We start from the raw sequence: 24,661 nt of genomic DNA on the forward strand, positions 1-24,661 counted from the left end.
CTGAAGCATCTCCCACCAAGCGTTTCACATGCACTTCCCCTCCCTGCACCCACTGGCTGTATTTGCTGGGTTTGGATGCCCAGCTTAACTCATCTTAAAGCAGAATAAAGCCTGGAGAGAGTTACCTGCAGCCACTGCGCATTTACATAATTCTTCCCTATTTGACTTTTACATAAGCCTTTGTAACCTGGTTTGTGCAAACTCCTTATCAGTTAGAGCTTCTTAACCTATACCTAAAATTATTTCCCCTGATGGGAATATCAAAATGAGGTTTCAATTACAAAAGTTTATAAACCCCCCTCCAGGTTATTTGGCACAGCGGTATTTAATGCTTAAAATATTCCCACAGGAGCAGGTGTAGGTGTGGACAAGCAGATGACACATCTGGGCAGGAGCTGAGCTCAGCCTCCGCAGCCCACTGCCCCCAGCTCAAACCCCTCGTTTTGCAGGGGTTGGGAGGAACCGTGAGCCGCCACTCACTGGCGCAGCCACGCCAAAAGCCCTTTGGCCCAGGTCAGGCAGAGCCTTTCACCACAAACAGCCAGCTTCAGCTTCGCTATTTAGCATGAATTACAGCCAGCTGCATCTCAGCCCAGCAGAGAAACCCAATTGCTTGTAGCTAATATGATTTGATAAATAGTTTGAACCAACGTAAGTTCATTGTTGAGCTGCTAATTCAATCAAGGTCCTAAACCCATCGTGACCTTGATTTCATGGCTTGATTGCTGTCGTGGTTTAACCTCAGCCGGCGACCGAGCACCACCCAGCTGCTTGCTCACTCCCACCCCGTGGGATGGGCGAGAGAATCGGAAGAGTAAAAGTGAGAGAACTCGTGGGTTGAGATAAGAGCAGCTTAATAATTGAAATAAAATAGAATAGTAATAAAAATAAAAGACTATACAAAACAAGTGACGCACCATGCAATCGCTCACCACGTGCTGACCGATACCCAGCCAGTCCCCCAGCAGCGGCCCCCCAGCCAGCTTTTATCCCAGTTTATATACTGAGCATGACATCACATGGTACGGAACGTCCCTTTGGCCAGGTGGGGTCAGCTGTCCCCGCCGTGCCCCCTCCCAGCTTCTTGTGCACCCCCAGCCTTCTCAGTCGGTAGAGCAGGAGAAGCTGAAGAGCCCTTGAGCAGTGTAAGCCCTACTTAGCAACCGCTAAAACATCCCAGTGTTATCAACAGTATTCTCATACTAAATCCCAAACACAGCACTACACCAGCTACTGGGGAGAAAATTAACTCTATCCCAGCTGAAACCAGGACAATCATAACCAGTGTTTAGTGAAATTACAGCAGTTTAGCTTCCCTGGTGATTGTTTCATCTTAATATTGTTTTCATTCTTCTTCATAAAAGACATGAAGTGAATGGAATTGGTTTATTCTCCCCATTTTCAACACAGGTCAAAAAAGATTTCAGTAACTACATAACTAAGAGGAGACATTTGAGGCAGTTAGCTGTCTCAGCTTTCATTCCTCACGTATAACAAAAGCTCCGGACTGATTCATAAGGAATAAAAAGCCTGGCTTTATTGCGACATTCAGCAGTAACAACCCACAACCACAGCATCTCTCTTGACCATGACAAAGCTTTGGAGACGGAAAATCACTCCTGCAGCCTAATTGCACTTCGAGCTTTTAAGCTATGTGAGTCGCCTTTACTGGAAACCACAAGGTGTTTTAAATCCTCAACCATTTAAATCCTGTGATGCCCATCCTCATCTATTAAACTCCACAAAACAAGCACAAGAGGCAGTGGCCAGATGATGTGGGTCTTGCAGACAACCCTGGATCCGCTCCGTCCATGCAATGAGTGGCTGCTGAAGCTCAGGAGAAGCACCCTGCATGTGTGCGTGAGCATCATGCCGCTGCCTCATCCCAAGCAGACCTCCTTTACCTCTGCCTTCCCAAAGCTACTGCTCACCAGCCACAAGATAATTAGCTATGTGCATTGACTGCTGAGTATCAGCATTTATTTCTGCTTTATAAAGGGGGAAAATCTGAATTGAAGAGTCACAGGTGAGATGTTTGGGCTGTTTTACTTGGCTTTCTGATCAGTCTAGCAGAGCATGGAGCCTAAACCACGCTGGCGCCCTGGCCCAGGTCAGGGCTGTCCTCTGCCACCCTGCAAACCAGAGCCTGTACAGCCCCATTTCTCCTCTCACCTCGGCAGAGTGAGATGATGTTACAGAAACCATGTCCTGGAGCTCCCCAAAGAAGACAGCACTGCTCCCACCGTGCTCATCTTGCCCACCAGTCTCACTTCCAGACAATGACAAGACGTGGTCACTCAACAAGTGGTGAAGAGGCAGAAAGGAGCAAATCTGCTTCCCTTAGCATTAAACACAAAGAGAGATGATGACAGAGCATCAGACTCCTGGCTGCTGACTGCTACAGTAGCTTAAGTGGATGAGTCTTCAAAAGAAGAGTAAGATGTTATTGCTTTATTGAAGAAGATGACTGATATAGCTACCAGGACGTTTCTATCAACAGCATTACGAGACAAGTAATCTGCAACGGCCCATTAGAATAGCTCCATCCAGTTGTCTGGTAGGTCTGCGGTCCCCAGGCACCAGCCTGATGAAGTCTTCAGCTTCCTGCAGCATCACAAGGTACCTTCAGCAGCCTCCTTGGAGGCTGCCTGGGGTTTTACAAGCTAGCCACAGGGGTGGCTCTGGGCCAGCTAAACAAACTGAACTGCATGTAGCAGCTCCCCAGAGCTAACTGCGTGGTTCTCTGTTTTAAGCCAGCTGAGAAAGATTTTTGTGGAGCAGAGCCCCATGGTGTGACACCAGCAGCTCTGCAGATACTCCTGGTTCACTAAGCCTGGATTCACTAAGCCCCACACAAGGCTCCCTCCTCGGGCCAGTACCATCACCCACAAAGCTCCAAGGCTGGACCCACTCTTGCAGCAGTCCCCCTGCTCTCCGATGCCCAGGCAAGGGTAAAAGCAGCATCAAGGGTGGCCCAAAATACCCTCCTCTTTTTGTTGGAAGGAAATACCAGCACTACAGCCAGCAGATAACAGAGGGAAAACTGCCCTCTTGGCTGAATTCAGCAATTTAACTTTGTATTTTGATCTGGGGGGAGGGGGGGTGTGGGGGAAGCGATCAGTTGAGCAGTCTCATAGATCTTTAAGCTCAAAAGCCATCATAAGGCTTTTTCAGAGATAAGCACTTCCTAAATACTTACTGCTGAAAGATTAAGAGAATGAAAGCCTGATCCTGTTTCCCTGCCCAAAGTGGCCGTGCTAACAGGACTACCCTGTCCCTGCCATATCACAGCAGGAGGATCAAACCATCGCTCCTCTCCCAGCTATATAAAGCTGATCACTGGGATGGATTTTCTCCTCCTCCAGCTCTGGGTGTGGGATGGGGATCCCTGCATGGCAGCAGCCTGGTGGGGTTAGGCAGGAGAGGGGTGGCTCTAACAGCAATTTCGCTGTTTGTATCAGCAGCTTTCACAAGTGGGGGATAACAAAGGTTTGATCCCTGAGTTTCCCCACGCTGAGCCTCGTTGCCTAACAGGGCTTTTCTTGCTCAGCAGGAATTTCAGAGCAAGGGCTTGCAAAGACACCACAACTCAGAAGTGGTTTAAGCTGCTCAGCTCTCAGGAACGCGCCAGCCCCCACCTCAGCGGGCAGGACACCCGAGTCTGCTGCATCGACACCTTCCAGCCGTGCCTCCTGCACGCAGCTCGGTGCAGCCTCGGCAGTCAGGGGCTGCAGAAGAGCACGAGCTCAGTGCAACGCGCTCCGACTCAGCACACGAGCTGCACACCGAGCCCAGGTGGATGACTGTGCGTGCGTTTTAATCCTTCAGTGCTTATTCTGATTCATGCCACTGAGAGAATGACTGATTTACTGATTTTCCAAATTTTAGGGCAATTAAGAATGTCACTTCCCCAGCACAACCTTCACGGTAACCATGTGCCGATTACTTTAAATGCCACCCCGTACACAGCCCCTGCGAGTGAAGTGCCACCAACATTTAGATCCCCTTCAGCAGACATGGATCATTTTGACATGTTACTGGCCCGTGGCAGCCAAAGTAACAGATCCTGGTCCCAACATAATGCATACTCTCATGCCTCAAAGACTAGGTAATTTCTGGCTTCAGGGTTCATCTTCCCCTTTTCAAGTTCTACTCATCTTGTAATCATTCAATGGCCTTAACTTGAGTAGCAGCACAAGGACTTTCAGCCAGAGCAGGTTTGCAGGTAGGTGTATCAATCTCTCATTAAAATTCACCGTGCTCAGCCATGCTCCAGGTGAAGCTCAAACTGAAAGGCATGAACTCCTGCTGCAAACGCATCAGTAACCCAGGTGCCACAGCCCCTTGGAGCTCACGGCTCCAGCTCAGCCCCAGCGCTCCCAGCATCAGCCAGGGATGTGCCTTGGATGCTCTTCAGCAAGATGCTGACCCCAACTCATTCCCTGCAGGGAATCCCCATACCTCGACCTCTGAAACGTCCCCGCCTCGCAGTGCAAACTGTCCAGGCAGGTGCCGTGCGGGACCCCAGCCCCGCGCAGCCAGGACCCGATTAGCAAATGGCGCGTGGTTGGCGAGGGAGCCCACACCGTGATCACACCGCAGTGATTCACCGCGGCCGCCCCCGCCCCGCACCACCGGGGCTGGGGGAAGGGGCGCCCCAGCAGCAGGCACAGAAAATATTTAAGCAAAACACCATCCAGAGGAAGATGGATCTGGCACAACAGAAATTAATGATCTTTTTGGGTTCATTCACTAAGCAAAAAAATAAAAAGCACCAGGAGCAGTGGATCGAGCAGGGTTAGTCACCACCGCACCGCCTGTCACAACATCTGCCGTCAGCGGAGCTCGCAGCCTCCCCCTCTGCACCGTCCTCCCCCGGGGCGGCCATGAGACCAACCCGCTCCCATCACGGGCTGCCGCCCCCTCCCTATCCACACTTCCCACACGCCACCACGCTCCCCTAATGCTGCTGCGCCCGTTTCTCTAACAAGAACGGCAAGCCCTTATCTAAACACTTGCAAGAGCCAGACCACCTCTAGCACATGGTACCAAGCATCAGCTGCCCTGCACGAGGACGAGATGCTCGTCCCCCCCAGGCCCGGGCTCCTACCTGCAGCTCCTTGTCAGAGTACTTCTGGGGGTTTTTGCTGCCTTGGCTCTTCTTCCGAAGTTTCTTCAGCTCTGCCTGGCACTTGTCGAGCGAGTCCCCCTTGCTCCTTTGCTCTGTCTGGTACTTCTTCAGCGCAGCCTGGATGAGACAGGAGAAAGCTCTAAGCAGCCAAAGTCGAACCCCTGCCTCAGCCGCAGCTCCAGCTGCCAAGGGTTGGCAGAAGCAAGCAGACCCCCCGGACTTCGGGAGACGTAGGATCCCCATGGCCTGAAGAGCAAACAGGGGCAGCAATGGCCTGACACTAGGGTAAATGCTGTTCTGCGCATGGTGATGTGTGTGATGGCCGGGGACCCGTCTGTAACCAGGAGCACAACTGTCCCCCGAGCAGGCAGCTGGGCCAGGGGGCAGGTGGGCAGCAGGAACGGGAGATGCGGAGATGCCCGAGCCAGCGCTTGTGCTGCTGGACTACACGAGTCCGTAACTCACACTCAGGTACCGGGAGTCCAGCTCCACCTTCTGCTCCAGCTGCGTCAGGAGCTCGTTGTGGAAGGACTTGAGCTGCAGGCAGAAAGAGAAAACACGGTTCCTTGGTGAGGGCTGGCAAACCCTGCCCGGGGAGCACCGGGGTAGGCAGGGGAGAGGGGCTGTGCAGACAGAGCAGAGGCTGACAGCAGGGAGGGACAGACAGACACTCAGAGAGGGACCCAGCAGGGCAGAAGCAGATGCCCAATGAGATGCCCTTTGCAACTCAGCAGATCCACTTCAGAGGGGCTGGTGCTGCCTGGTCAAAACATGGAAATCTGCTTTGCTCGGCTGCAATACCAGCACAGCCCGTGGCCAGGTGGAGAGCCCGGCATGCCTGGGCTGGGGCACTCACCATCTCCTCCAGCTGGTTCTGGATCTGCCTGTGGACTTCTGCCATCTGGAAGAGCACATCTCCTGCAAAGACAAGAGGTAGGGAGGAGGTTTGAGGCACCACACTTGAAAGCACACCTCAGGGGCTGGGGCAGGCAGCACCCCACTAGCAGGGAGGGATCCACAGCCAGACCCATGGGTGCTCCTAGAATACCCCTGGTGCCAGTCTTTGAGGAGCTGTAGGTGAGCAGATGTTCATCTGATACACTTGGATAAAAATGGATGTCTTGTGTAGCGTGAAGGGAAAAAAGGACAAGCAGCAGCAGGGCCCCAGCACCCAAGGGCAGCCCTGCTCACGATCTACCGTGCTGTTGGCCACCCCAGCTACGGCACAGCTCTGCCCATGCCAGCCCTTAGCCTGGCCACAAGGACCTGACAAAGGAGGCAGAGATGATGGGACCATGCAAGGTCCCTCACCTCGACCTGATTCACGGCCCAGATATTGAAGGGAGCAGGTGGAGATAAGAAATGCTGCACTAATAACAGAGACGGGGATTTAAACAGCACAGCTAGAGCCAGGACCTTTGCCTGATGCTCTCCCAGCTACATGTACAGCCCAAAGCCGAGCACAGAGCTCCCGCATCTCTCTCCCCCAGCAGTGGGGCAGTGGATAGACACAGCCCTGGGACTCAGTCCGTGTCACAGGACACGGAGCTGCAAATGGAGCTAAGCCCTCGGTTGATATTTGCCTCAAAACCACTGGACCTGTTCAACCTCAGCAGCTGAGCCATGCACAGGCAGCCCTGCCCTGGGCAGTCGAACTGGGCAGCAAGGGCAGAGCTGTGGCACGTGGCTGCTGCAAAGGCCACAGGCCAGCCCCACGAAGGGCTGCCCACGGCCGAGGGATCCTAACTCGGCTTTATCTCTTCCTTTAATTTTTCTTTTCAAACGCAGAATTCACCGAGTCACACACCCACTGCACTTTTCCTGGGAGGAAGGGCAGTGTCCTGCCTCAGCAAAAGCCCCAACACGGCTGGAGCCAGACACACACATGGGAGTTGCAGGAGCGTCTTTTAGGAGAGGAGCCAGTGCTACTGTTTGACTGAAAGCACCGTCTCCAGACCAGAGCAAGCTTTCAGGGAGAGCCAAGATCCATCAGTTATTTGTGAGGGCTAAGTTAGGAAGCTCTTCCAGCAGGGCAGGTCGCAGCTTCCCAGAAGGCTTCCAGCCTGCGTGGAGCTGTTTGTAAACCAAAAGCCATGATCCGTGTCTGAGCTACTCCGGTCCCAGGACTCAGCCCCAGCAGGTCCTCAGCCGGTGGTGGCTGGGAGCCCCCCGACACCCACAGAAGCTCTCCAAAGGGAAGCAGCATCCCACATCCCGTCCCGGAAAAAGCACCTGGGATAACTCCAAGCCCCAAATGTACAGCCCATAAAAACATACATGGAGTTTTAAATGACAGAACAGCGATCCCAGATATTGGAAATACAATGGGAAGGAGACACTGGCCCTGGAGCCCCAGGACAGTGTGTGGGAGATGGCACAATGTTCCTGAGGCTGCTCAGGGTGGAGGTGGCAGCTCCCAGCAGGAATGAACCTGGGAACCTACTGGGGATCTGGGGCTGAGCAGCCACCGCCCTAATCCCATCCGACAGTGGGTCCCCCTTCCCTGGCACGGACAGCCCCCAGCAGCCGAGACACAGAGAGCACAGGTTTGCTTCCACACAGGGCTGCTCACTCCCATCCTGCTCCAGTGAGAGCCTAGCCCTGGCAGCAAACACTGCCGTTTTGGTGTATTTACAGAGTGAAGGAGAACACAAGCCCTCTGTGGAGGACAGGTCCCTGCTGGGCTCCAGGACAACTGCGTCCTCTGTACATGGAGTTACACCTCATCAACAGGGAGGGTGGGATGAGGCAAACTAGCATCTCACTAGTGTGAGGGTCCCAATGGTTCCCTTATTCAGCACAAAAAACAGCGTACGCTGCCCCAGCCTGCCGCCCGGTCAGCCCGTCCCCAGCACACCAGGCGCCTGGGCACACGGGCCGTACGCCAGCGAGCGTCAACAGCACCAGCCGATCAGGAACAGCCTGGCCCAACAGTTCTTTGCTCTTGTGGCTGAAGCAATTTGTACTTTGCACCATACACTGTGTCTCAAAGCCTTCTGCAAACATTAAAATCTGACCCTTTTTCATCCTTGGCAGGCATCGGCCCCCTCTGCCATGGGTCAATGGAGTAACAGATGTGGCTGTGGCACCAGCCACTGCTCAGCCAGCACCGACCAGCACCAGGGCCGCCATCCCCCCGTGGCCCCTGCTTGGCTCCTCAAGAGAGCAGCAAGGCACAAAGCATCCCGCAAAGCGAGGTGACGACCAGATGGCACGGCTGCAGCTCCGCTCCTTCGCCAGGAAAAAACCATGTGCTGAGATTTCCGCAGCCACCGAGCCAGCTGTGACTTTTACAGCCCCTTCGCAAGGTGCTGAGCAAAGTGGAGCAGCACCCGGCGCTCACACTGAGCAGGCAGCTGGCTGCGGCAACTATGCACGTCTGCAGTGAAGAGCTTCATGCATGAACGGGTTGGTCCGGGCAAGGGGTCACCACCACGAGACTGCCAGGAAATTGCTCTCCGGTTGGGCTGCGACAGCTCAATCATGGGAAGTGCACAAATTCCCACTGCAAGGAGGCAATGACGTAACGCCGTCGCTTGGCTGAGATTGCTTTTTCAAGAGTATATCAATGCAAGGGTGGCTTGCTTATTATTTCCAAAGCTCACACCACCCCCCTCTCCCTTTTGCTTCCCGTTTGACCAGAGGGGAAACTCTGGCTGAGAAAGCCAGTGCAGGGCTGTCTGAGGCTTTCTGGCCACCACTGCTGAGCTCCCGGCCCACTCAGAGAGCAGAGACCAGGGTGCTCAAAAATAATATACATATCCCAAAATCCAGCACTGGGTTACACCCAGCCCCTTGCACTGGGACAACAGGGCTCTGCCCGCACTGCATTCCTCATGCAGGGAATTAACCTGTTCCCAGCAGCCAGGGAGGTGCCTGGTGTGGATATCTCAAGATATGCATCTTTTTGTTTAGACTTTCTCCTCCACCACCTGCCCCTTGGCTCCTATCACAGCAGGAGCAGGGGGAGTTTCAGCCCTGCATCAAAGCGAGTAGTGGTGCATCGAAGCGAGCAGTGGTGCATTGCCTTTGCCACCGAGCACACCAGCCCTGCTGCAAGCTGCTCCTCATCCCAGCCCGGGCGTCCGCTCCCCTGCCACGGCCAGTTTGCCGCACGGTGCGGCCAGCCCAGCACCAAGAGCGGCTCAAGGTGAGCCCCGCAGCCGGCGCGGCGCAGGAAGGCGGCTGGACGCCTGCCCAGCACTGGGCTGCGGGGAGGCACAAGAGCTTCCTCTGGAGCCTCTCCCCGGGCTGAGACAACCCAGCCGGCTCCGAAGGAATCAGCTCCAGGCTTCTCATGGCCTCCAACATCGCTGGGAGCCCACGCGGGGCAGTGGCAGGATTTGAACTAAATCCCCTAAATAGTAGCTGCGGCGCCATGTGAATTCACGTATAGCATCTCTGACACCCTGATACTTCCACACCATGAGCTGCTTCACCACTACAAAAGCCCTATAGACCTTGTTAGACATTAACAGATTTCACCCCAAAACCACCCAGACTAAACCAGCGTGGCAGGAGGGAAGAAGTTAAACTGTGACTAGGAGATACCACGGTAGTTGGAAAGCCCAAATATTTCAAACCCTGGCTCAGAAGAGGATCCGCGGCACTGTGCTGACAGTAGATCCCGCAAGGCGTTAGCAGAGCTCGGCAGCAGGGCCGGGACCACGGCACACGCCCCAGCCCCGGCAGCAGCACGGCCACCCACACCACGGGCGTTTTGCATCACCTACCAGTGGTATTTGCAAGTTCAACACAGTAATTACTGCTGTGCGGCAAGGCAGAGAGCAGGGCGAGAGCTTGGGTGACAGTGTAAATCCTGTACAGAGTGAGAGGACCATACTAGCTTTGCTGCCAAAATGCACATCCTATAGGTCAAGAAACCCAAAGGTTAAGTGCCTCACCTAAGCCCAGAGGCAAAAATAAAGACAGGGAATGGTAGGACTGCAGAGCTTGGGTTTCACCTGCCCTTGCTGGGCTCACACACCTTTCCACAGGCTGCAAAGCACAAACAGGAGAGGAGGAGTTGCTATTTACGTCTGTCTGACTCATGGTATCGCTCCAGGAGAACTATAGGGTCTATTGTGGGCCCTTCCCTACCACACCCAGCCAGGAACAGGCAAACAGGTTGTTCCACATCCCTCCCATTGCTATCGGCACCACAAGCCCCACACACAAGCCAGCTGCCCCTCCAGAAGGCAGAGCCCTAGGAACCCACCTCACAGGGTTTCCTTTTGACTTTTCAGAGCCTAAGGTTTTTTTTTCCCCCACCCTCTCAAATACGAGCCATTTAAAAAAAACCAAAAACCAAAAAACAAACAATGCATTGGCAAAGAAGCCAAACTGCTCCGAGCCAGAACATGTTGATTCTTGTGCAGGGCTGAAGCAGCGCAGCCTGTCCTGCAAAGACAGCGGGAGCCAGGGCCAGCAGCTGCAGGACTGGCTCCCTGAGGAAGCCACAGAGCCAGTCCCACAGCCACTGGCCACCAGCTCCCGCTGACACAGGCATCAGCCCGGCAGCAGGGATGCTTTGACAAGCAACAGCACAGCATCCTCGCCAGCATCGCTCCTTGCTCCTGTAACAGAGATTGCAGCACTGTTGGCATCGCTGTCAAGATCACTTGTTCTGGAGATTCAGATCCCAAATGAAGAGCATGAAAGGATGAAATAAGGAGTGCGGGGCTCAGCTCCTCCACTATTTGATGTTGTGCTCGACTTCTCCCTGTTGCTTTTCATTAAGGGAGACCAGGAAGAGCGACGGTGCCGTCAAGGGAAGTAACCAAGCTGGCAGGAAAGGAATATTAGCTCTTTAATGAGAAAAAGCAACAGACAGTAACAGGGCAAATTGTTTGAGCTCCTGAAACCTAAGAGAAAAAAAAAAAATCTGCTTTCAATGGCTGGTTAAGTGCTATTAGCTGAATCCTTTGATGCCAAGCAAGCACCCGAACCCAGGGAGGGGATGCGCCTGCACCAGCATGTTCCCAGGGCAGGCGGAGATGCAAAAGCACTGGATGCCTGCAGGAGAAGGGGCCAGGAGGGCTCTGCACCAAGCACTGCTCACACAGGCACCCATTTCACTCCTGGACTTTGCTGAGCAAAGTTACCTGCTGAACAGGAGAGTTCTATCGGTTTGGGGTCTTTCTGGGGGGAGTGAGGTGGAGAGCATCAGCCCCGTACATGTTGTTAACAAAGCATTGCTTCTGGGTGAGCTCCTGCCCCTGGATGCAGCAGAGCAAGGCTCTCAGCCCAGCGATTACCGGTTCCCCTTTCAGCCCAGCATGCCATCCAGTTTCACACCTTCCATTTTCCACCAGCTGCAGCACTGGCCACCAGCAGCAAGCGTGGCCACCTCCCCCCCCACCCTGTAAACACAGGCTGGCATTAACCCTGCTCACACATCATGTCAGATGCTGAAGATCTGATCTAGCCAGATTTAAGGCAGAAGCATGCTACTTCTGCAATCTTTTTTCTCTTCTCTCATATTAACGTATCTTGATCCGAGTTCATAGACACAGCACATGTCGCAAACGAGCCCTCAAGCCACGGAGAGGAGCACTTCACAGCCCAACACCTCATCCAGACAAGAAGGCTCTGACTTGATCAGCTCTGACATTCAACCGCAAGACAACTTGGGGGAAGATCGGTGCGTGTGCAGTGGGAAGGATACAAGTGTGGGGAAACAATCAGCTTCACCGTGCTGATTCATCTATTTCCTCTTCAAAAAGGTTTCACTTATCACAGCCCCAAAGGATTGCATCGATTTGTTGATGTTATATTAGCGACTCATCAGCATTACAATGATCAGCTCTGTTTGCAGCATCTGCTTCAACCCAGCTTGGCAAAGCTTAAGACATTTTTTTATTTATTTATTGAGAGACAAGGTAAAGAAAAAGGCAAAAGCTTCCCAAGGCACTCTGACTCAGGCAAGCTCAGCAACACATTTCCAGGCTGAGCAGTCGCCACTGACACTTTTACCAGGGACAGGAGGTTAGAGACCTGGGTGATCTGCGATGCCCCGCGCTTCCCAGCAGCCACCCCCGGATGCGTACAGGTCACGTATCTGTACCATGATGTACAGACCATCGAGTCCCTAGAGCCCAGTTGCTCTGGCAGCAGCTATATTGGTGGCACAGGACTAATTAGCACAGAGGAACAGGACTGCAGAGACCTCACATTCACCAGCCTGCAGCCACCCGGCTCAGACCCACATGAACCAACCCACCCTGTATACCAGCAGTCCCAGGAGGGGAAGCAAACACCTCCAGGACTGTGTGGCCAGCCACACCGCAAGCTGTGCTCCTTCCTAAAATCTGCCAAGCTCACAGCATTGCTGACGGATGGCGGAAACCAGCCCAGGGACACACACAGCCCCTCCGTCCCTCCTGAAAGGATGGGGCATCCCTGGAGCGGCTTGTCCTGGGCACGGTGCCTGGGCACGCAGCAGGTAGGCATCCCTGGAAGATGTCACCAGTGAAGGTGAGACCCAAATGTTACACACAACTGCTACGTGTAAGAAACTCCAGCCGGGCAACATGCTCTTTGCAGACGCTCATTTAACAACCCTCCACCATTACTTACCCAAACACAGGTTGGTGAGAACAAGCCTACTGCTTTGGCAGTCTGCTTTTAATAAGAAGATTTGAAGGCAGTGAAAAGGCAATACGAACAGCAGAAGAGTCCCTTTCTGAGGCAGGCAGTGGTTTTTAAGAGATCTTTCTTGTGTTTCTGCACCCTTAGCAAGCCCATTCCTACAGTTTCTTTCCCTGAGTGAACTACATAGCTTGGAGACAGAGTCCTGAATTTCTGGAACAATTTCTCTGGCAAATTAGGCCTTTTAACAGAATCGTAGGTGGAAATGCAGGTCCAGAGCATCCATTCTTCCACCAGCGCAAAGTTGTTACCTGCAAGCCATTAAGTGCATCATTAAGTCCAATTTTAAAAGGGTCAAGCAACACGATTACTGCCGCTCTCCCACCCAGGAGCTCATCTCCATGGGCAGAGGGACTTCACTGCAGGGTCACCAAGTCACCCATCACAGGCAAATATTCCCTGGAGTTCAGCTTCATTTCTTCTGGGCGCTGCTCTGGCGGGTCCCCAGCGGACATCGGGCACCAGAGCAGCCACCAGCTCCAGCAGTCCCGGTCGCACATTGAACACTGTGACAACCTCTGACATTTGCGGGATCTATATCTGCATCTCCGCTGCTGCAGGAAGCGGCTGCGAATCCAATTAACAGATTAATCCCTCTCCCCAGCACAGCACAAAGCCTCCGAACCACGCCGCCGCCAAGAGCCGGGCCAGACTGAGGAGCTGCAGTGAAGACAAGCATCTGAACTCGCCTGGGCAGCCGTGGGCATCCCACCAGGCTGGTCTGCTCCTCACCCGGAGCTGCCAGGTTGGCTGTCCCACCAGGGCGCAGGCTGGAGGCACCCTGGCTCTACAGCAGCATCATGGACAGGACCAGGCTCTGTGCCCAGCTCTGACCACAGATCCCCTTCTTCAGGCACAGCATGCCCAGCAGAGATGGCTCTGCCCTGCACCCCTCCATGATACTCAGTGTTTTAAAAGCTGTATGGAAATGGCTTAAACGTCTTGAAGCCCAGCACCCTCCACTGACACCAAACAGCTCTGCAGCAAATGAGTGGACCATGATGGTGCCACGGGTCCTGATTTTAATATGCAAATTGTATCAGAAAAAAGCCATTATCTACCAGAAGCTCATTTCAGCTCAACAACAGTCAACTAATTACTGCATGTCTTGCCCTTTCCTAGCACTGTAGTTCAGTCAGAGCAGCCTCCACTAATTCAAAAGGACCTTCGAGGAAACCAATTGCTAAGCAAAATCCACCTCCAGCCCTGAAGGAGTTTCCTGCAGGTGCTGTTCAGTCCCAGCATCCCAGTGCACTCCCAGCCTGGTGGAAACTGCCTCTGGCTCTGCTCACCAGGCACATGCTTCCCTGGAGAAGAAAACCCCTTCCCATGACTTTGTATGGCCTAGTTTTCAAGGGGGACATAAGAAAACATTTTGAGTAGTACCCAAGGAACCTAAGCAGGAGCCGGACGAGGGCCAAAGTCACCCGAGCGCTCACACGCATGAGACTGGAGCTCCTTAGAAGTGTCTACAAACCATTCCCGGCTTAAGCCTGGAGCAAACCTCCGCACCAGCTTCTCAGCTTCCCAAAGCCACCACAGCAACCGCCGAGATGTGAAGAAGAACATAAGGAGCCTCTCTTGAAGAGCTGTGGGCATGGGTCTAACCCTCCAAGTGCCAGCAACTGGGCAGCAGCCCGGAGAGCAGAGCAGGGAGGGGAGACGCTGCCGTCGTGCCATCTGTCCCGGGAACGCCACCACGAGCTGATCCTCGCGGCCACCGCTGACCCGTCTCAGCGACCCCCCCAGGGTTTGCCTCCGCAGCATGCCCAGCAGCCCGCGCCCGAAGAGTTCCCATAACGGGGCTTCTCCCCCACTTCCCGTGTGGCACCGGGAGCTGTTCCAGAGCACGGAGCAACCGCAGCTCCTCATGAGGCACAGGAGGATTTTCCCAGGTTGTGGAAAGCATAAAGCAGCTAAACTGATAAGGAATTGCACAGAGCAAATTGTCTCAGGACAAACTTCTGCTCCGTGGGGACAAGCGACAGCTACACCCTGTAACCTGGCCAGAGCATCACTTCAGTTAAAAAACAAAACCAACAATAAAACAGACTTTGAACATCCCAAAACTCAGAAGTGGGGTTCAGACAGAGGTACGCCCCCGCCAGACACTTGCACCCAAAAACTCAAGCCACAGAGCCGATTAGAGCTCAAGTATTTCATTATCGCTAGGCTTTCCATTACCACCCAGGATTATCCTGTCTACACACAATCGCTAAAATCTGATGGAGAATTTACAAAAAAAAAGTGAAGTGCTAAGCAGCTGGTGAGCAGAGACCTAAGCGTGGAGGCCACACTCCGGCAGGCTAAATATTTTCAGCAAGACAAACGTGCAGCATCACTACTATCAGAGGAATGTGTTTTTAAAAGGAGCCAGCTCCAAGCAGAAGCAGCCACTCCAGCTCGCTGCACCAGACAGCTGGCACGGCTGCACACAGCCAGGGACCGGCCGCGGACAGGCAGCTCTCCAGTGCCCACCTTAGAGAGCAACTCCTTGGGGTCACAAGTACTGTCGGAGAGATGATGACAGGAAAACACGGCTGGTTTTGAGCACCGAAGAGCCGCAGCAGCTCTCCTGGCACAGGGCAGCCTCTGAGCATTCACCCAGCTCCCCAGGGCACTGCAAACCCACCCGGAGCTCCCGGTCCCTGGCCGTGCTGCATCACCCAGGGGGTGCAGAGCCCCCACAGCCAGCCCAGCATGGGCAGCATCATTGCAGTGCAGGCAAGAGAGCTTGGGAAAAGATGTGACTGCCTTAACCACACTTCAGACATGAGATCTGCAGTATTTATGTTCTTTTGACACCTCCTGTCCCAGAAACAACAGAGAAGCATCCACGTTCAGAAAGAAAAAGGGTTAAGGAGGGAAACAAAAATCTCAGGTTCTTTCCCATGGAATCTGGAAACAGATGCGAGCTGCAATCCCAACCAGAGCATCCCACAGTCCTACCTGACGTCTTGGAGCAGCTTTCCCTGTCCCGTTGCTCACAGAGGAAACCACCCGCACAGGGAGGGGGTGGCAGGGGCACAACATTAATGCAAGTAGCAGTTATGAACATCCCCGTTTGCTGCTGCCTCTAGTAAGGAATGAAATAACCCAGACCCCAGCACTTGCTTCCGGCACTATCAGCAATCACAGCACAGGGACCGATAAGGTAAAGGTGTTCCCAGGAAAAGCTGTACCTTTGGTGAGCACAGCCCTGATGTGAAACATTTTTCAGCCCCTGTTTATACGTCCCACTGGGAGGGGGTTGTGCCCCCCACTGTTATCAGCTCCAGTAAACTGCAGCCAGAAATTTTATCTTAACTTTCTTCTGCACAGAGAAGCTGCCACAATAAATATCAGCAAGATCAACAAACCAAAAGGTCTGAGGAGCAGCCACTTGTCACAGCTCTGGGCTGAGCAGGAGCTGCCAGGACCCTCCCTCAAATGCACTCACACCAAGAGTGGAAGGCGCAGTAATATGGAAACATTTTAATGCAACCCCAGAATACTCCAGCCACACACCAAATTGTACATCGGGAGACTGCGGGAGCGCACTAAGGACGCCTGTGTCAAACTGCCATTCTTAGGCGAGGGAGTAGGACCACCAGAAGACACCAAAGCCTGGTCTTAAGCGTGAGCAAAGCCTGGAGCTGCTCTGAAGGGGGGCAGGGTTTGCGGTCCCCAAGCTCCTGCCCTCGCCCAGCTGAACCACTTCTGGTATGGCTTTCCCGAGCTTTCACTTCCAGGAGGGCAGAGCTGCTGTGTCTTTCACCCCCAAAGAGGAAGAAGAGGAAGCCCTTAGACGGCAAGGTCTGCACAGCCTTTACAAAACTCAGTCACTGCACGCATTGCACGTAAGGCTCTTTTGGTTTATTTATTAAACAGAAACAGATTGCTATAGGCAGCTTGAATCCAAGTGACAGAATCGGTTTCCATAGACACTTACTGCTTTCCCATCAAAATTCAGACGCAGCCAGCGAGCTGTGCACGGCTGAGCTGGAGCAGCCCGTGGCTGGGAGTAAGCCGAGTCTGACACCGAGCATAACATGGCGAAACCAAAGCCTGGCCCCTCCGAGGGGCTGTTTACCAATTGCTTCATCAGCCTTTAGAGTAATTTCAGTTTAACCTCTTCTCTGTTAATCGATCGCCTCAGAGATCGCATTAATGAGCAGTTTGCCATCTCCTAGCGCAGCAACCTGGTGAGCCAGACCTGCAGCAGGGACTGGGAAGAGGAGTTCAACTGGGACTGCACAGGGAACGAGACCAAAACCCAACTCAGCCGCACTAGAGCCTCAGCGAGAGGCTGCAGCATCCCTGGGGGGAGCTGGGAGAAGGGCCACCTCAAACCATGTCTGCACAGCGAAACAGCAGCGAGGAGGGAGGACACAGGAGTCACATCTGAGCGAGGGCAAGACTGCAAAAGCAGCTCCCAAATGACCTACCAGAGGAGTAAGAAAGGGAAAAGAAGGCACCAAGCATCACAGCTCATGATGTCTGTCACAACTCTGATCAACCGAGCAAATACAAGTCACCAGCTGCGTTGCACTGGGAAGCTGCAGGCAGCATGCAGATCTTGCAACAGCTCTGCCACACTCAGCAGGGCTTAGCTCGCTTGAGCATGCACAGCCCAAGCACTGGGTGACTTCTACCAAGAAAAACACTGCTTCAGAACAGCTGACCTGCCCATTCCCCACACCGCTCCCTCGCCCCTGCATCATCCCCTTCTTCAAAGGGCTAAGGTGGGCAGCACTGCCTCAGCTCCCAGACCAGAAGCTGGTGCTTTTCTCTCCCTTACAAAGCAAGACAAAAATGCCAGCAAAACCGCTCTCTGCAAATGCTTCCTCTTTGCAAACACCACAAGCCAACAGTGCCCCAAAATCCTAACACTAAGAATAGCAGGCTTTTTTTTAAAGCTACATTTACAGTAAGTACAGAGACACTTTTACCATTCACATGATGCAGGATCAGCTCCGCATTGAGCTTGTTATCCCCATCAACAGCAAAAATCTGGTTTCATTCCTGTGCTCAGAGCCTGCTCCAGACTGTGACTCCATTTAACAGGAGATTGGTGACTTACCCAACTCTTTAGATCCTTGGCTTTCACTGGCCAACTCTCCCATCTTAACCAGAGCATCAAAGTATCCTTTTGCTGCGTATGTCATACCTAAAAGCATAAAGCATGCAGGTTATATTCTCTTTAATGGCTATTACAACCTCTGTGGCACAGAATAGATACTAGACACTAAAACAGACATTACTTCAAAGGGTTTAACCCCACAGGGAGGGACTAGACAACAAACAGAAGAAAAATGAGTGAAGAAAGAAGAAACTCGAGCAGCAAGATTACAGGGCTATTTAGGAGGGAAACAAGGTATGTGCAGGACCTAGGTGGTTTTCATTCCAGAGTAACCATCAGCCTGCTTAATGCTGCTCAGAAAAATCACTGTGGAATAATTGAATATCACAGACTTTCATTATAGTTCAGTCTTGTTTGTTGACATTCCAGCTACACACTCCACTTTAATCAGATAAGCAGGGGGTTTCCTCTAATCACGAGAACATGTTGTACAGCTTTAGCTCAACACCGTCAAATTATGTGCTGAAGCCTCTTCCAGCATGAATTACTGATTAAGACACTTCCTTCAGATGCCCCCACAAGCTCAGAGATCCAAAGTAAAGGATGACCGAAGACAATTTTAAAAATTACAGGAAGACCTTGGGCTTCAAAGCATATTCACAGCAGGGATGTGCGAAAAATAGAAAACAAGTGATCATACTGGTTATCCACAAAACGCTGCAGTTACACTGTGCTCAACTTAAGCTGGGATAAAACAGCATGTTATAAATGGACTCCACCACCCGGGTAAGTAAAAGCTGCATTATCAGTAACATTTCAGAAGAACAAATGAAAAACCACAGTCCCAAGTGCAACCTCTTCTCCCCCAGCAGACCCTTCCTCTCCTCCCTTCCCTGCTGCCTGCACCCAGCTGGAGACCCGGAGCGAGGAAACAGCAGGTGACACACACCCAAACCACAAACCCCTGCTTCCTGAACATCATTAGGAGCAGCTGGGAAATATTGCTGCTTGTAAAGGTGTATTAAGTGCCCCATCCCTGAGGGACCCGAGTTCACAGCCCCTGTGCAGTGGACCGGGATGGACAGACACTTCCCACATTATGCCCAGTTGACCCATTAAAACCTAATTAAAAACAGTGCTGAGAACTGGCAAGAAAGCTGCATGGAGGGGAGTGCCTGTACCTGAGAACAGCAGGAGGTCTGTATCTTAAAAAATCCTTCACTGAAACATCCAGCAAACTCATTTGACTTGTGGGAAATAGAATTTGCTCCAAGCACAAAGCAAGAAAGCACAGATCCTTCCCGAAGGTCGTATTTCAAACACTGGTGTTTCAGAACGTGAGACACCAAAATATTTTTTTTCCACTGGCTTAAGATTATGACAGCCTCTTTCCTTACAGGCTTTTTCACTGAACCAATTAAAAAATAAAATCATGGAGATGTGCAGCACAGCTCTGAAGTGAGCAGAGCTCTCCCTGAAAGAGCGCAGCTGCCTCTGGGGTCAAACAGAACCTGCCTTAAACCTCCTTAAAACCCAGCCGAGAAGGGCCCAGGCAGTATGCAAAGTAATTGTAAGTCAAAATAGTCCATTTTTTGTTTTCATCAACTCATATTTTACTTTTGATCATTTAAATCTACACCTTCCTAATGACTCCCAATAGGACCCTGTATTCCCAACCAAGAGCTGCCACCCATGTTTTTAGGTTTTTTTTTCTTCTCTTCGAATGCATTCTTCTGGGCAATTTGAGCGTTTCAATAACACACATTTAAACAGAACTTAAAATCTTAGTTCTAAATATTTTAAAGTAACATTTAAAGATCAACTGGTTGGAGATGTGTTTATTATCCAGTGGCAACCCAGTATTTCAACACTCGAATCCTTACCACATCTGTGGCCCCACAGCACGGACGTGCCTTGCATGTCTTAATGACGTAAGCGTTGCATGGAGGTCCAAGAACCATCTCCCCAGCTTCCTCCCCTTGCTCTCCCAGGGAAAAAGAGCATCCCAAACTGGTTTTCCAGCTTTCCTCCCTTCTGAGGCCACACCGTCCAGCCAGACCCAGCGACCCCTCACCAGCCTTGCAGCCCCCAGCATTTCAGCAATAAATGCACCAGCAATGCAGTTTCACTTACTTGCTAAGGCTTTTTCATAGGTCTTCCCCATAGAAATGAAATTCCTGAGGCTGGGATTGAACTGCTCCATGATCGTCTAAAGGAAACAGAACAACATCATCGGGGGTTAGCAGAGATGATCGGGAGCTGGACGGGGCAGCTCTGCGCTCCCTGCGGGCAGCCACGCTGAACTCTGCGTTCATCAATGCAGCAACAGCACAAAAAAAAACCCCTCCCATCTCTCAGCAACTCAACCCAAGCTTCCCAACGTCTGCATGAGGATGCTGCTTTTACCCCAAGAAGCCTTAAGTATAACCAGGTATTGCAAATAATGCACAAAAAGAACAGCCCTGTTGGCCTGGAAGGGCAGACATTCTTCTCATTTTGGGTGACTCAAAAGGATCAGGGCAGTGCAGAAGTAGCCCAACGCTAAACCAAGCGCTACGATAAGAGCTGTTGAACACAGTAGCCGGGACAGCAGCTGAATGCAACAACTTGTGCTGCCACTTCAAGCTATGCCACCTCTAGCCCTCCGCAAGAGCGGGCCGGAGGCACCGTCACCTCTCACCGAGGCCAACCTCTCCAGGGGGCTCTTCCCCCACGCCAGCTCCAGCGGGTGCCGTTGGCACCGCCCCGACACCAGGCGAGAGCAGAGCCCAGACACAGCAGGGAGGGAAGATGCCCCAGGTATGCTCTCTTCCTCCCCCAGCTAAAGCTTGGGACCAAGCTTGGGTTTTGAACATCACAAGGCAAAGGGTCAATAACAAGGCATCTCTGCAGTGCCCCAGCGTGAGATCCCTTGTGCGGGTGCTTCACTGTAAGAGATAAGTGAATGCCCCAAACCAGAAAATTATCAGATATGGCAAATATAACCATAATAATAACCGTAAGTGGCTGTTTGAGACAGCAGGCAATGGCCCTCAGGCCAACCACAAAGTTGACCTGAGTTCTGGGAGATGATGGCTGGTGATGTCCCATGCCTGGGATGGCCTCAGAGAGCAGCATCAGCTTGGTCTATCATGGAAAAGCAGACAGGGCTGAAGAGCGGTATTCAAAATAACCACCAAGGAGCTGAAGACAGAACAAAGCCACCATCGTCCCCACCGAGCTGGTGCCAGCCACGGCTGAAGCCATGTGCAAGGAATTACACCTCGCTCTCAAAGCACTTGGTGTCATTTTCCACCTGCCTATAAATGCATAAATTAGGGTGTCGGTGAACACCAGAAGCGCTGTCTGACGGCTTTTCCTCCCTCGCTTTAAGGTCCTTATTTAAACATGGGGGAAGGAATAATCGGCTCACAAAGAACGGCTCTTTGTACATTTGGCACAGCAGCTACTGACCCTCCCCTGCCAGGGCTATTCAATCCCTGGAGCCGATAGCATCTCTAAAACCAGACACCAATTCCCAGCCGAGCTGTGGAAGCAACAACAAAATCTCCATTCTCTCCCTGTGAATCCGACCTCCAGACCAAACCCAGCTGCAGCAGGGCAGCCCCAGAGCTGGTCCCAAGCCCCTGCCCCACCTCGGGGACAGCCCCTTGCCCTGCCCTGACAGCCTCCCACCAGGGGTCCTGCCAGAAAATTAAGTTTAATGACTAAATGTCCCCGCACACCCCAAGCAGGGATGCACAGGCATTCCCCCCGGGGAGGGGAGGGCTCTGCACCCGTCCACCCCATGCTGCTGGCAGGGTCCCATCCCATGAAGGGGAGGGAAGACAACAGACAGACACTTAGGGCAAATAAGCTGATTAAGCATCTGTCGCTTCATCTGAAGCTGGCCAAACACTATAAAGCTCATTTTCTGCCTGAGGCATTTTTATCCCGAGTTCCTGCTGCCTGGCCTTTGGAGAGCGTGACAGTTTAATTTTCTTCCGCAGGTACATGTGTGCAAGGCTCAGCCAGCACCTTCCCCTGGCTCAAACAGCCATTTTGTAATTTCAGCGAGCAGGAACCCACACGGGACGCCAGCTCGGGGGCCAGCGTCGAGCACGCTGTCCGGGGAGGGAGGCATCACCTAGGCACCAGTATTGGTTGGCAGGAGAAATCCTTTTGATCCTCCGAGGAGCAACAGCAGCAGCCCCGCTCCCGGCTGCGGCAGCAGGTTGAGGACGACTGCTCCAAGGCTGGAGCACCAGCCCAACCCGCAATGCCCCGAAGCCACCATCCCACCACCCCAGCAGCTCTCAGCGCTTTTGGATCCATCCCACAGCACTATACGCAGCCCTGCAAAGGGCAGAAGACAATTCCCAGAGACCTGACAGGCAAGCACGAGGCTAACGAGAAGCTTCATCGCTAATTAAGGCTGCAGGTCAAACTACACAGCAACATAGTGCACGTGGAAGCTGCTTTGGGGCAGCACGGAGCAGTTTAGTGAGCACGTTCAGCTTGGAAGGAGAAAATTAACCTGTAGCAACAAGCCATGTAGCAAGTTGCTTCCCCTAATTGCAGGAGACAATTGGACAGGAGCTAATTAACACTGACGAGGATTGCTCTGTCCTTCCCACATCATGTTTAACTTCAGCCAAAAAAATCCACCTGTGTTATCCCACAAAGCGGCTGGAGGAGTGGGATCGGTGCCCATGGCAGGGACAGGGATACGTCCCCGCTGCCAGCAGAGCCGCGTCTACAGCCTCCATCATGCTCAAGCTCAGCCTGAGCAGTCTGAATAATGTTTATAAAGAAGAAATATTGGCAGAATTTCTGTGGGGAAGGTATTTTTAAACAGTTTGCTAGGTTAAGTGCAGTAAGTGTTTATATATATGTATGTATACATATATATGTATAAATAAAATTTTTGCAGCAGTGCCTATGTAAACATACCTTCCTGAAGCACGAAGCTTAGTAAGTAAATGATGGAACAGGATCCACAAAGCATCATCTACAGAGCAGGAGCACCAGCGAGCACCGGCCGTCCCCATGGCACGGCACGCTGAGCATGGGCAGGTGCAGATGGCAGCGACGGAGAGCAGCCCCCAGGAGGGCAGCGCCGTGCCCAAAGGCTTAAAGCAGCCAAGCTGCTCTCTCGAGCTGTGGGTCTTGAGGGGACGGATGTGGCACCACAGATTCACAAAAAACCCCTTCCAAAAATTCATTGCATCTTCCCCAAACCGGAGAGAACGAAAGCATGACAGCCCTGGCAGCTTCGGCGCTGCTTAGGGCAGGATCCTGCTCCCCACTGACCGACAATGGCCATTGTAAAGCAATAAAGAAGAAAAAAAAAAAACCCAGAAAGGGTCCCACTGATCAGCTGAAGCAGGGGGGAAGGCAACTCTTTGCTTGCCAAATAAAACTCATGAAACCTTAGGAGGAAGTTTGCTGAAAGTGTTTTTAAGACATTTTCTGGAGACTCCAACAAAAACAGCAGGATGAGGGCACTGAAAAGGGCTCTTCGTTACAGAGATTAAAATAGAGTTTTTCAAGCTCCTTCTCACTTCCAGGGTGGGAAGGGAAGATGACTCCAGAACTAACACACCTTCACATCCCCCTCCAGGTGAGAAGCTGAAAAGCCACCAGCTGCTAAGGAGATATATTGAAAAATAAACATATTTATGCCACAGAACACACTCAAGCAATCACTTTGTGCACACAGGCCAGCCAGCAAGGTGCTGGAACCGCGCCCGTGACGCTGCAGGTTGCGTCACTGGTGGATGCACACCCCCCGCCACCCCCCACCCTTGGCCCCATGGAGCGGGGAGGGCAGAGGTGCCTGCGCAGTCTTCGGCAGGGCTTTCCTTCGGCTGGCGAGGTGAAGCCAGGTTTGCAGGACACTACAGCAAAGCCAATATTCAGCAAAATTCTGGTAGTGAAAGCAAATCTCATTCTCCCTCAAATTTTGCTCCATCAGCACCACACACAAGTTGTTTGCCTTCCACACGCCGCCTGGGCAGAGTTTAGAAAAACACAGACAAAAAAAACCTGGCAGCTAAAGGTTGAAAGGGCTTTGCTTTGTTCCACTGCACTAAATTCCCTGGGTAATACCACTCAGCTCTCTGGGATTGGCACGGCTTTATTCAGCTGCCAAAAATGAAACTAATGCAAAGCACGAGGTCTCCAGGACATAGTCCTGCTGAATTAGGGGGAGAAGAGGCAACAGAAAATGAGGTCCCCGTCTCTCCCCTCTAAGCACGCTCCATACTACAGCAAGGATCTACTGGCTGCTCTGATGCCGTAATAGTCAGCCCATAAGGAAAAGTTTATGTCCTCCCCAAGAACAAGCTGGAAATTGAGGTGGTTCAGGTTGCATTAGGTTTCTCCCACGTAGGAAAGACCTGCATGACACCTCCTTAAGGGCTTTTAAAAACCCCCAAAAACTCTCAAACACTTAAAACCAGGCTGCACTGTTCTCCCCAGGTCCATTCCCGCAGCCTCCCAGGTAGCTCATAAAACTGAATACAGGCCAAAATACAAAGCAGGCGCTCATTTGCACGGCTGGGGCAGGAGAGGGTCAGCAGCTGCGGTCTGCTGGGCACCGGGGCTCTGCACCACCGGTGCCGATCGGCGGCGGCACCAGCTGCGGTGCGTCACTGCACAGCTGGGACGGGACCTCACCCCGCACGGCTGCGTCAGCCCGTCAGCAGCACACACGCTGCCCCGATTACGGTGCTGAAATTACCGCCAGACTTCATGTCCAGCCTCGCCTCCACACAGGAACACGGCAAAAGGCCAGGCAACCGTGGATCACTGCGAGGACGCTCCTGGATTTGTCT

At 52.5% G+C, this 24,661-nt stretch overlaps 1 protein-coding gene across 6 annotated transcripts in view; it reads right to left on the reverse strand.

Annotated features, from left to right (window-relative positions):
• BAIAP2 (BAR/IMD domain containing adaptor protein 2) overlaps positions 1 to 24,661 on the reverse strand; it is a 50,808-nt gene that overhangs the window by 20,731 nt on the left and 5,416 nt on the right. For all 6 annotated transcript variants that reach the window (XM_064467369.1, XM_064467366.1, XM_064467368.1 and 3 more), the window contains exons 2-6: positions 19,977 to 20,052; positions 17,844 to 17,930; positions 5,988 to 6,049; positions 5,597 to 5,668; positions 5,111 to 5,248 (exon numbers count right to left, since the gene is read on the reverse strand). In XM_064467369.1, coding sequence (XP_064323439.1) covers positions 5,111 to 5,248; positions 5,597 to 5,668; positions 5,988 to 6,049; positions 17,844 to 17,930; positions 19,977 to 20,052 — 435 coding nt within the window. The remainder of the gene's footprint in view (positions 1 to 5,110; positions 5,249 to 5,596; positions 5,669 to 5,987; positions 6,050 to 17,843; positions 17,931 to 19,976; positions 20,053 to 24,661) is intronic.

This window comes from Phalacrocorax carbo, chromosome 16 (assembly GCF_963921805.1).
Source record: "Phalacrocorax carbo chromosome 16, bPhaCar2.1, whole genome shotgun sequence".
Lineage (NCBI taxonomy): Eukaryota > Metazoa > Chordata > Aves > Suliformes > Phalacrocoracidae > Phalacrocorax > Phalacrocorax carbo.